This window comes from Chinchilla lanigera, unplaced genomic scaffold (genome assembly GCF_000276665.1).
Source record: "Chinchilla lanigera isolate Chin_1 unplaced genomic scaffold, ChiLan1.0 scaffold00010, whole genome shotgun sequence".
NCBI classification, from domain to species: domain Eukaryota; kingdom Metazoa; phylum Chordata; class Mammalia; order Rodentia; family Chinchillidae; genus Chinchilla; species Chinchilla lanigera.
This window is the reverse complement of record NW_004955411.1, coordinates 34,780,045-34,792,791: the sequence shown is the minus strand read 5'-3', so window position 1 is coordinate 34,792,791 and position 12,747 is coordinate 34,780,045. Positions and strand designations below refer to the sequence as shown.

The 12,747-nt window shown below is 46.8% G+C and overlaps 1 protein-coding gene across 1 annotated transcript; it reads right to left on the bottom strand.

Annotated features, from left to right (window-relative positions):
* Nucleotides 1-8,865: 8,865 nt before the first annotated feature.
* On the bottom strand, nt 8,866-11,194 carry Gpr6 (G protein-coupled receptor 6). The gene is made up of 2 exons (XM_005377881.2): nt 11,082-11,194; nt 8,866-10,461 (listed from the first exon to the last, which is right to left on the bottom strand). Exon 2 carries the CDS (start codon nt 10,440-10,442, stop codon nt 9,354-9,356), a length of 1,089 nt encoding a protein of 362 aa, XP_005377938.1. The 5' UTR covers nt 10,443-10,461; nt 11,082-11,194; the 3' UTR covers nt 8,866-9,353.
* Between the last annotated feature and the right edge of the window lie 1,553 nt (nt 11,195-12,747).

The following is a 12,747-nucleotide window of genomic DNA, read 5'->3' as shown; positions in this document are numbered from 1 at the left end:
TTCATGAAGTTTGCAGTCATCTTGGGGTGTGATACATGTACATACCACACTTTCTTTTTATTTTTTAATTCCCTCCCCCTCCCCTCCCCGCTCCGAGTCCCTTATCCCATCTTTCATTCTTGTTGATATTATTAATCTTAGCTCATCTTATAGCATGAAATGTTTATGTTCATTGAGGTGATTTGGATCCTATACACAGTATATCTTTATCTACTTATTTCCCCTTTCCCTCCTCTTCACCCCTCACACTTTTTCCTTGAGTCCATTCCTTATTGCAAGAGATCCATCTCCTTGTCCCTTTCTATCCATGCTTTATTATTCTCTTTGTTGTACTTCGCCTCACTTAAATGAGAGATGCCATGTGGTATTTAACTTATGGGTCTGGTTTGTTTCACTCAACATTATGTTTTCCAGGTGCATCCATTTTACAACAAATGTCTCAAATTTGTCTTTCTTTAAAGCAGAGTAGTATTCCATTATATATAGATACCATATACATATATTTTTCTTTATCCAGTCTGTTGATAAAAGTTATTTCCAGGATTTAGCTATAAAGAGTTGTGCTGCTATAAACATTGCTATGCATGTATGCTGTAGAATGATGTCTGAAGCTTTTTGGGGAAGATACCTAGCAAAGGGGGATTCCTGGGTCATATGGAATTTCTAATTTAAGTTCTTTGAGAAATCTCTCTACTGATTTCCAGAATGGTTGTACTAGTTTACATTCCCACCAGCAATGCAGGAGGGTTCCTCTTTCACTACAGCCTTGCCAGCATTTGTTCTTGTTTGATTTCTTAATGATTGCCATTCTTTTTGGAGCAAAATGGAATCTTAGCTTTGTTTTAGATTGCATTTCTCTGATGGCCAGAGATGTTGAGTAGTTTTTCATATATTTGTTGATCGTTTGTATTTCTTCTTCTGTGAAGTATCTGTTTATTCCTCTTGCCCATTTCTTGATTGTGTCTTTAATTTTAGGTGGTTTAATTTTTTTTAAGTTCTTTGTATAGTGTAGATATTAATCCTGTGGCCGAGTAGTAGCTGGCAAATTCTCCCATTCTTTAGGTTATCTGTTCACTCTGCTGATTTATTCTTTTACTGTACAGAAGCTTTTTATTCTGATTTGTTGATTCTTGCTGTTATCTCTTGTGCAATTGAGGTTCTGTTTAGAAAATTCTTTCCTACACTTATATCTTCAAGTGTCTTACCAATTTTATCTTTCAGGGGTTTTAATGTTTCTGTTTTAATGTTTAGATCTTTGATCCATTTTTATTTTAACTTAGTATATGGTGAAAGATAACGGTCCACTTTCAATCTTCTGCACCCAAATGACAGATTTTCCCAGCACCACTTGTTGAATAGGCTATATTTCCTCCAGCATACACTGTTGGGCCCTTTGTCAAATATCAAATAGCTGAATGCTGCTGGGAAGTTTTTGTATTCTGTTATGTTCTATTGATCTGCATATCTGTTTTTGTTCCCATACCATGTTGTTTTTATCATTTTTGCTTTGTAGTATAGCCTGAAGTCAGGTATTGCTATGCTTTCTTCTTTGCTCTTGTTCCCCAAAATTGTTTTTGCTATTCTGGGTCTCTTCTGGTTTCATATGAATTTTAGGATTTTTTTTCCAGATCTGTAAATCTACAGAAGGAGGAAAACAGTAAGGAATAAAAAATTTAAAAGCAAGAAAAGTAAAATAAAAATGTAAAATGAAAAAATAGTGCCATTGAATAAAAAATAATAAAAGAAAATTTTCTGTTGTTTTAGACATGTTTGGACATAGGCATGTTGTTTTAGACATAGGCTCTTTTCGTCAGCCTAAGGTTAAGGAACAGAGCTCAAGCCAGTTGTATCTCTCTTCACACTGGAAGTCTAAGGTAGCAGTCCACCTCCAAAACACTGCTGGGTGTAGAACTCTGTTTACAGTGAGAACACACTGTCAATGTGAGCTTCCCATCCTGTGTGACTCAGGCTGAACCTGGCCTCTGACCACAGGAGCCTGGTCTGGGTTCACAGCCCCTGCTGTCAGTGGGCATCCCTCCAGTCTGCTCTCCAGCTGCCAGCAGTCTCCGGTGACTGTCCTTCCCTCATTCACTCTCGGAACTTGGCAGTGTGAAGCAGCCATGGGGCTGCTCTGGGACCCAGGCTCAAATCTCAGCCCTTCCGTACAGTGGTGTCTCCACCAGCTCCTGCAGCGTGATTGTGGCTGCAGGTTCTTGTATTGTACTGAGGTCAGTCACTGTGGAAGCAGGGCCCTGCATTTTCCTTATTAATTCCTACTGCAGGTGATTCTTTCAGTCCTGATGCAATTCTCCAGTTGTCTGTAAGCAAAAATGTGAGTTTCAGTTTGCCTCCCAGCTGGCAGCTAACCAGTCACTGTCGGTGGTGGTACTGAGTGGTGTTCCCTCCATGGAGGAATCTATTTCTTCTGTATCACTTAATCTTAGTTTTTCCTCCTCTGTCAGGGATCACCACATTCCTAAATCTAACACTTTCCAACCCCTATCTTACTTGATCTCTTGGCAGCCTTTACACACTTGAGCACTTCCTTCTTTTTTCCTATTTTCCTCTCCAGCGTCTCTGCTGGGTGCCCCACTTGAATATTCTTTTCTCTTTTGCTTTCCTTCATTTGACTTCCACATGGTTTTTCATTCCAGGCTCTGACTGTGGCACCTTTTCATTCCCTCCCTTGGTTTCACCTCCACCTCAGGGTCCATGAGTATAGAAATGACACCTCCATTGCAGCTATCCTTGGAAGGTCTCAAGCCACAGGGCCAGCAGCCTCCACTTTGATAGCCCTCCTAAAATTAAGACTATAAAAACATGGTTCATCATCTTCTTCCTCAAATCTGCCTCCCATCCCATTCCTATGTCCCAGATTTGTTCGGTTTAACATCCTTAACTCCCAAACTGTTCCTCAACACTCATCACTCTGAGACATTCAACTTTTTTGACTTCTCTTGAGCCCATCTCCTTCTGGGAGCTTTCTCCCCACTGAGCCCAGGCTGGCATCACCTCTTACCTGGATTACTGCAACCGGCTTCCAGAAGAACCTTGGGACGCAGTCTTTCCCACTGGCAATCCTTTCCAACGGAGCTGCTGCTATGCCTGCAGACTCAGCTCCTGCCACATTCTCTCTAGACTCCATATCTTGTACACTGTGTCATCTGGAGTGGCCTGGGTATCTCTGAAGAGGCCATGCTTAATGCCCTTCAGCTTGGAAATTTCTTTTGTTCTTCTAGACTTAGCTTGATATTGCCTCCCCAGCAGTCTTCCACCATCTCCTGACCCTCTTGTAGTATCCCTTTCCCACTGTGTACAGACCTTTTTGTTGCACTTTTTATCAGTTCTGTGGGCCTATGTCTGTTATTTGCATGGCAAAGGGAGATTTAAGATATGATTAGGTTAAGGATTCTGAGATGGATTATTCAAGCAGGACCTAAATGTAATCACAAGTGTTTTTATAAGAGGAAGGCCCAGGGAGGTTTGACCTACAGAAGGCAATGTGACCACGGAAGCAAGATGATACACTGCTGGCTACAAAGATGGAGGAAGTGACCACAAACCAAAGTGTGCAGCTCTAAAGCTGGAAAAGGCAGGAAACACAGACGCTCTGTAGAACCTCTGGACATTGTAATTTTAGCCCTGGGAAATTGATTTAAGACCTCTGATTTCTAACACTGTAAGAGAACAAATGGATGTTGTTTTAAGCTTATTACCAAGTTTTTTTCTGTAAATTGTTATAGCAGCAATAGAAAACAAATACGGGGCCCTGTCCCCAGCCTCAGGCCCTAGAGGTCCCTGCTCTTGGCCTCTTCTAGCTGTGCTCTTCTCTTGGCATGAAGTCTATGTTTTTGCTTCTAGACCAGGCACCAGATACGTAGGACCCCAAAAATCCCTAGTCAAAATAATTGTTCCCTGAGGCCTCTTTGTAAAGCCCATAGGCATCCTCCCAGAGTCTGTCCCTCACACTCCTAGTGGGGGTGTGCCCAGCCCTGAGAGTAATCAAGACAGCAACTGTTGCTGGGGCGAGGCACTGCGTAGCCATAGACTAAAGAGCAGAGGAGCTGAAGAAGGAGACAAGACAGGAGGATATTACAGTAATTTAGACAATGTGTGTTGGTAATGGCACAGAGGGGAATAACTGCCTGGATTCTGGGTATAGCTATTGCAAAAATAAAGACAGCAGGCTTTGTTGACATGAGGTCATGATGTATGACAGAAGGGTAAATATGATTCAAGGTTTCTGGCCTGACAACTATAAAATGGCATTGCCTTTAATTTAGATAGTAGATAAATGACAAGAGTAGGCTTGAGGGTGAAGATCAGTGACCCAGTTGAAATGTGTTCAATGTAGGATGTCCATTAGACAGCAGAGTGGGTAGGTTGTTGGGTATTTGAATGAGGCTTCTTTTTCTGAAAAACTGTGTGCTTCTAGAAGCTAGCATCATATCCTGTGATAGGAGACACTTAATTAAGATTTGGTAGGTCAAAAGAATATGTGAAGATTCTATGGAAGTGTTTCAAGACCTACTCAGTTTTATATTCTGACATTACCACATCGGTTAATGTCCAATGTATTGACATTACACAGCCTGGCTGACTGAGAGTTAGGGTTATTAACAGTCTAGTTGTTTAGTATCTTCTTGTTCTCAGCTCTCCCTAACATTTTGATTAGGACAGGGGTTGATACTGAATATTAATACCAAGCAGAATGAAGTCAGAAACACAGTCTGTATCTTATTACTCTCACGTTGAAGTTTCATAATATGCTGATTGCAGGACATTTTTCGCTGTAATTATGAATTGTATCATAACATTGACTTCTTTGTTCCACCTTTGAAATTGTACTATTTTCCCCACCAAGTTTGTGAAAGTTGACAGCTAGCCCATTTGTGTCTCAGTGCGTTTGAGTGCATTCCAGATACCAGGATTTCAAACAATGTCTGAGGATGCTTGGGAGTCCATGAATGCTAGTTGTTTAGAAAAGTTTTAATTTGATAAATATGCAATAATATGCTGATCATCCTAGCTCTAAATTTATAGACATCATGAATGCCACATCAATAAAACACAGCTGTGTTTCACAGTGTTGAAAAGGTCACATTTCTGCTGTGGGCCGCTGGAGCATACGTTGCTCATGCATATTCTCTTGTACCTTCCACAGTCAGGATCTGCTTCCTTCTGCCGCTCCGAGACTCCTCCTGTCACGTTTGCCAGTGACATTGGCCTTATAGAAACGACAGTCATTCTTTCAGTCCCAGTTTACTCATTTGGGCCTGTTAACTAACCACCCTGCCTCAGATGGATTCTTCTCCTTTCTTCTGGATCACTGTGAGGTCTTGTTTTCCTCCCATCGCAATTACCGCTTCTCTTTTTCCTTTGCTTGATCCTCCCTGCATCCTTGATTTTTAGATGCTTTGGTTCACTAGCTGTCTTGGTTACTTTTCTCTCATTGCTGGAACAAAATACCCAACACCCTAAATTAAGGAAGGAAAGGTTTATTTAGCTCACAGTTTGTGGAGGTTTCAGTCCATAATCAGCTGGCTCCAGGGCAGGGTGGTGTGGTACAGGGGCAATAGTTCATGGTTGCAGAAAACAACAAAAGCAGCAAGAGCAAAAGGGAGGAGCAAGCCTCTTTCCCTCCCTTACATTGTACGAAGACTACCACCCAGGGCAGATGTAGCACTCACACCCATAACCCAGCATTGGATCATGAACCAATGGATCACAAACTCTATAACCTGCCCCCATGACCACATGAGGATTTGGGGGACATCAAGACACAAACCATAATATTGGGAGTCAGTCTTCCCCCTTCCCTCTCCTTCCCTCCCTCCTCTCCCCTCCCCTTTCCCTCCCTTTAACCCCCCTACCTCTCCTCTTCTCTCCTCTCCTTTCCTCTCTTCTTCTCTGTCCACAAGTACTCCTAAGGTGACCCCATCCAGACCTGTAGCCTTAAATACCACCCATAAGTTGATAAATTCCAAATTCATTCAACTTGAATCTCTCTCTTGAACTCCAGGCATGTATGGCTGACCTCTCTGTGCCTGTTTTCTTGATCTGTACAGTGAACATAATAGGAGTACCTTGCTCATAGCATTAGTGCTCAGTGTTCTCTGTTTGAACTGACAGGTCTACTTTTCAACACTTTGCACCTGCTCACTGCCTGGGGAAAGTGACCTAGGTGCTGCGCATCAAAAAGTTGTTTTGATTTTGGTTTCTGATTGAGTTTAATTAATGGAAGTCACCTTTGGCGAGTGAGACGGAGGGAGAAGATGATGGCTCAGTAATTTACTCTTGCACCTCTCCCCGTCTCTGTCAGGTCACAGGTTGGCAGTGGTTGCCTTCCTCTACTAAGGGCCACAATTCTGGTGGTCAGCACTTCCAGCCCTCTCTCCTGCCTGTAGTTCCTGAGGTCTCATTCCTCCCTTGTAGTCCTGCTGGTGTGAGCTAGGAAGTAGAGGGAGGCTCCACTCCCTTGTTAGGATCTTTTAACTGACCTCACATTTTAATCAGTGGACTCTCCTCTTCGTGAAACTCTCCTCACTCAGCTTGAGTGTGCTGCTTGTTTCTTGCTAGGATCTGATTAATTTAGGACTATTGTGGTGATTAAATGAGCTGATATTTAAGTGCTCAGAACAATGTCTGGCATATGGTAAGTACTGAGAAGTGTTTGTGAAACAAATAAACTGCCTACATGAGCTCCTCTCCATTTAGGAATTGGGAACAAATTTTTAAAAACTCCTCCTGTATTAGTCAAGACTCTCCCGACATAGGGTGAGGGGAGAGAGAGTGGGAGATTGGATGAATATATCACTGATTGGGAAGTGGCTGGAATTTGCAATTGTGGAGGTGGCAACTATAACCCCCGCAGGGTGGGTTAATGGGCTGGAGACCTAGGAGAGTTGATGCTCTCAAGGCTGTCTGCTATAAAACCCAAAAGAGCCAATCTTGCAGGTAATACCTGAGGGCAGTCTGCTGGAGAATTCTTTTGCTCAGGAGGGGCCAGTCCTGCTGTTCTGTTAAGGCCCTTAGACGCTTGCTTTTGCCACCCCACCCCACATTATGGAGGACAATCTGCTTTGTTAAATATCCTCCCATTCAAGTGTTAATATCCCCAGACACCCTCACAGACCTTCAGAATGATCAACTCAAGTTGACACATGAAATTCACCACCCACTTGCCCGTATAACTCCTGTCCCTGGTTTTTCCTTGCTACTAAAAGCCCCTCTATTCACTCTTTTACTCAAGGTGACCAAGAGATGAAAGGAGTGATGAGGGGAAAAGGAGAGAGCATTCAAAGGAGTTAAGATGGGTTATGTCCACACAGCAGCCCCCATGAGGAAGGCAATCACTGGACTGCGAACCTTTCATCAAGGGCACAAAGAACTGAGGACCAAGGAGGAAGAAGCCAGCTCCTTCCAGCATCAGACTCAGCTTCCTAGTGACACCTCACTTCCCCTTGCTCACTTTGCCAGGCTGTATTGATCCTGAACTTTCCAAGTATGCTCCTCCTAGACCTTTGCACTTGCTGCCTTCTCTGCCTGGAGACCTATTCAAACCCTCACATTCTAATACGCCCCACACCCCCACTGCACTGTCTTTCTCCTAAGCGTATTCTCCTCAGAGTGACTTTGCCAGTTGCCCCAGCCAATGGAGCACCCTCTATTGCTTGCCAACCTTACCATGCTTCCTTTGCCTTCATAGCATTTATTCTACTTTGACATTTTGTGTGTGTTTATTTGCATGCAGGCCAGCTTCCCCTGGAACATAACCCCAAGAGCACAGAGACTCGTTTGCCTGTTTACTTCATGGCCATTTCTCCAGCTCTGCAATTGTGTCTAGCATATAGTAGGCACCAAATAAATAGGAAATCAATTAACAAATTTGCTTGTGTGTATTTTCCTGAGGCCAGGGACTAGTAACTGCTCACGCTTGTGGGCATTTTCCTTTCCAGGAGCTCAGAGCATGCTCACAGGGGATCTCTTAATTGTCCTCACATTGGCCTGTAAGGGGAGAGGTCGTGACGCACACCCAGGCTGGAATGGGAATGTTCACTTCCTGAGTATCTTAATGCCCTGTTTGGAAGCTCACAGTATCTCCTGAGGGGATGTGGGACATGCCTTCATTCACCTTCTGAAGGCATAAGCTATATGAGGCATGATGGCAAAATATGATTAATGTTTAAATTTTAATAAAAATTATTATAGTAAAAGACACATTGTCATTAATTCCCATCCTCACCTTTGCTTCAAACACACTTATCCCACCATTCGGGTCACTTTCTGAAGCAGTTCTGGATGTCTTTTGTAAGTGTCTTTGGTTGTGCTGCCGTGGTTGCTTTGATGTGCTGAATCAGTTCAGAAAGTTTATCTTTCATGGTCATTTTGACTTTGGGGAATAACCAGTGACTAAGGCGTGTGAAGACACACTGTCGTTTTTTTTTTTTTTTTTTTTTTTAGAAACATGACTTTCTGTTGGATGGCACTTTGCAGCAGTATTCACTGTATTTGTGGTCATCTCTTGTAAAGATACTTAACAAAGGAGGACTTCCAAACCTGCTTCAGAAACTGACAAGAGCGACAAGGTAAGTGTGGTTTAACCAGTGTTCTGTGAATACTGTTACATGAATATGTTACTCCCTTCCTACCCCTCCCGCGTCATCTGGATTTGGTGTTTTGGTGAATTTGTGTGCAGAATGCAAATGTATATGAGTTCTTACATTGTGATTTTCTCAGGAGGGAGACCATATATAATAAACTTTTAAGATAAGTGCACTCATAATTCAGCGGTCAACTAGTAAACCTATGAATCACATGTCAAAGTCACATTTTTATAATGTATTTATTTGTGTACAAAATATGTTGTAATTTGTCAATGCATGTGCAGCAAAATATTCTATCACATACAACAAAAATACACCTTTTATTCCCTCCTCTCTGCCCTGGAAAATGGCAACACTGTTTTGGCAGTTCAGCAGCTAAAAATAAAGTGCTATTATGTTGAGCAACATTTGAATGTCTTCACTTGACAAATGTGATGTACAGTGTGAGTACACAACCACATCTTTTTGTTAGTTTTTCACAGCACAGGAAGCTCCACATCCTGAACGCCCCAGAAGATACAAATATTTGTATATATATGTACACGTGTATACACTGTATATGTAAAGTGCCAACAAGCCTCTTTGTCCTTGTGAGTTTGTTGCGTTTATGTTTCGTCCCTCCTTTTCCCCCTCAAAGTCAGATTCACACCACAGGGATCTTAGAGTTCATCAACAGGCACCAAGAAGTTCACCAAAGGCCGGCTGGTGGGGGATGCGGTGTTGGTGAGAGGACGCGGAAGAAACCCTTCAGACCTCACTAGGGGACCTAGAGCGGAAGGGCACTTTGGACTGGAAACAGCCACAGAACAGGAGCCACAAGGCGCGCTGGATCTCCTGATTGCGGAAGGCATAGATGATTGGGTTGATCATGGAGTTGTAGGTGGCAGGCAGCAGGGTGACGTAGGTGTAGATGGCCGGGTCCTCGTGACTTCCCACCACACAGTAGATGGCAAAGGGCAGCCAGCTGGCAGCGAAGGTGCCCAGCACCACGGCCAGCGTTCCCATGCCCTTTCTGGTGGCAGCGAGGTGGGGCGGCGCCAGGCAGTGCTGCTGCAGCGCAATCTGGTGTGCGTGGCGCCAGACCACCTGGCAGATGCGCACGTACAGGTGCAGCATGACGCCGAAGACCACAAAGAAAGCAGCCGAGAGCAGCGCCACGTGGCTGCGCGTCAGCGGGCGCACCACGCTGCAGGAGGCGCGCTCCGCCAAGCAGTTCCAGCCGAGCACTGGCAGCAGCCCGAGGCCAAGGGACACAGTCCAGGTGGCAGCGAGCAGGAGGTGCACGCCCAACAGGGTCCGGCGCGAGTAATAGGTGAGCGCGTTGTAGAGGGACAGGTAACGGTCCACCGTGATGGCTAGCAGGCTGCTGACCGAGGCGGCGAAAGAGGACACTAGGAAGCCCACCGTGAGCAGGCTCACAGTCTCCGAGGGCACTACGTACTGGAACACGAAGTGCAGGATGAGGCCGCAGCCCGCCAGCAGGTCAGCGGTGGCCAGGCTACCCACGAGCACGAACATGGGCGTGCGCAGCGCGGGCGTGGACGCTATGATTGCTACCACCAGCGCGTTTTCACCCGCGATCACCGTTCCGGACACACACAGCAGCACGTCCCAGGGATTCACCGCTGACAGCAGCAGTCCTGGCGGCCCTGCAGGCAGCTGCGACGACAGCTCCAGCGACCCGTTAGCTCCACCGCCGCCTCCCAGCGCCGCCGCTGCTGCAGGGGGACCCCATTCACTGGTGTCCGGCGCCCCTGCTGCTGTGGCCGCCGCCGCTCCCTCCGCCGCCACTGCCACCACCTGGGACTCGTTGAGCGAGGCGGCGCTCGCGTTCATCGCTGCTAGATACTGCACCCTGCAGAGGGAGGGCGGGAGTCAGTGTGAGGTTCAGGTTCCCAGGGGACCGCCCCCCCAGCCCGGGGCAGGTGTCCTGCTCGAATCGCCCATTCCACCTCGGGACCCCGGGGCAGAGCAGGAAGCAGGGGTCAAGTAGGAACCCACAAGAAACACCTGTGGAGCGAGCGAGTGAATGAAAGACGCCGAGTGTCAGCACGTATTTTAGAGTTTTTGCACAGATACATACACGTATACCATCCACTCATGCACAAAGATCATTCCCGTGAGTGCGCCTGTGCTTGCACGCGCACCCCAGTGCCTCGAGCTAGGACTCGGAGCCCGGCGGTGCAGCCCGGGCTGCGGCGGCTCAGTCTGGGCGTCTTCCGGGACAGGGCGGCGGGCGCTGTCCGTGGTGCTGAACGCGAAGTTTGCGCTCGCACCGTTCTGAGAGCCCAGGAGCCCTGGGAACGAGAAGCGGTGTTGGAGCAGCGAGGGAGTCCGGGACCGGGAGGTGTGGGGGACCGGGTGGTCAAGCTTGCCTCCATCTCCCCTGCTTCGAGAAAGACCCACCCCGGGGCTGCTCTTAACCCCTCGGAGCTGCCCCAAACCCTCAAAGTTCCCCCGGGACCCGCCGCTCACCTGGGAAGTCCAGAGGTCGCTGGTCATGCGCCCCGGCGGGGAGCCCGGCCGAGCTCCCTGCGCGGACCGAGCAGCTGCTGGCCGGGAGGCAAGCGCGGGACGCCTGTCGCCTGTCGCTGTGCCCGCGCCGTTGCGAGTGAAAGACAGGGCGGGAGAGGCGGCTGCGAGCTGCGCGCCCGCGGGAGATTGACAGGCGGGGCGCGGTGACGTCAGGCTCGGGCTCCGGGTACTAGCGACGGTTCGCCTCGCTAGACCAGCCTGCCCTGCTCTGCGGCCCCTCACCCCGCAAAGACATATCCGGGCTCAAGGAGGGAGGAGAAAACAGAGCTTCCCCCGCCAACCCAGAGTCTCCAGGAATGGGATGAGGGAGAGGGCAAAAGGAGCGAAGACCTCAAGGCTGGGCGAAGAGCGTGAGCTGGGAGAAGAGGGCTGGGTGGCACCGGGCGCACAGCAAACCCCAGGGTCAAAGGTCACTGAGGGGCCAGGTGGAAGAACAAACCCTGAAGAGGGGACCCTGGAATAGCGCCTGGGAGAGTAACTCCTAAGGGGGAAAAATTAGCGTTGCTTGAGAAACAAGAATAAATCTGGGGAAGAAATTCTCTTTTTAAAGGATTTTTATGGTACTCTTGTCAGCTGAGCAGACCCAGGGGAGAAATGCAAAGTTGTGGGGGCCAGAGGAAAATGACCGTAGAGAGGACATCTGAGACATTTGAGGAGCACAGCTCCTCCTTTCCGGGGTACCTGTGCGGCTCCCCTCTCCCATTATCCTTCTTGAAATACAACAGGTTTCGCCGTGATCTACTCTGACCACCGTTTCCGACTCCAGCAGCCGACAGTGCCCTTGGAACTCACTCTTTAATTAAAGACAAGGTCTGTGTCTTGTTAGAAAAGAAGAAAACAGCAAATTGTGATTTACTTTCCTGGCAACAGACTTTGCCCTGTTAATTAGTACCCTATAAAACAAATTACAGGCCAAAAATAGTGGTAATTCAGCTGCACCAGACTTTAGTAGGCTGAAGTTTTATTTTCAGCCCAGATAAATCATCCTTTTGGTTTAAAGGTGTTTTGTGTTGTCAGGAAAATACGAGTATTCATCTTCTTCACCTTCTGTTCTAATCAGCCAGAATCTCCAGTAGCTATACTTGGGCAAAAGCTGAGGTAGTTGAGTTCACCTAAGGATCTGGAATAAATGATAGCACGTTGGCACTGTGGCATTGCACCGAGGCTGCAGACATGGTCTGGGAAAAGTGAAAATGGACGACACTCGTTCCTGGCCTTCCCTCACTCCTTCCTGTGTACTTTTTTCTTCTTGGCTTTACTTTACCTCCAGCCCAGGGGTCAAAAGGAAACAGAGAAGGGAGATTGTCCAGCGCTTGGAGGCATGGGACTGTCCTGGGCTATTCACTTTAAACATGACCTCCAAGTGCAGACTACCCCTGCCTGCATGCCTCAGAGCAGCTGGGCTTAACTAGATGGAAAAAAGCTATAAGACCGTTCCATTCTTCACTACAGTAACTGATGTTGGACTGTAAAATAACTTTACACTCCACTGAAGGCGTTTAAAAAATTAACACACCACTACTTTTATGAATACAAAACTTGGCAGACATTCAGTTTCTGGAAAGAGCCATTTTGTGTTTTAGTACAAGATGATCATCTAAGGGCC

Bases quoted from the DNA above. Each gene is read 5' to 3' on its own strand.
- Gpr6 (XM_005377881.2), bottom strand. From the start codon at position 10,442: ATGAACGCGAGCGCCGCCTCGCTCAACGAGTCCCAGGTGGTGGCAGTG.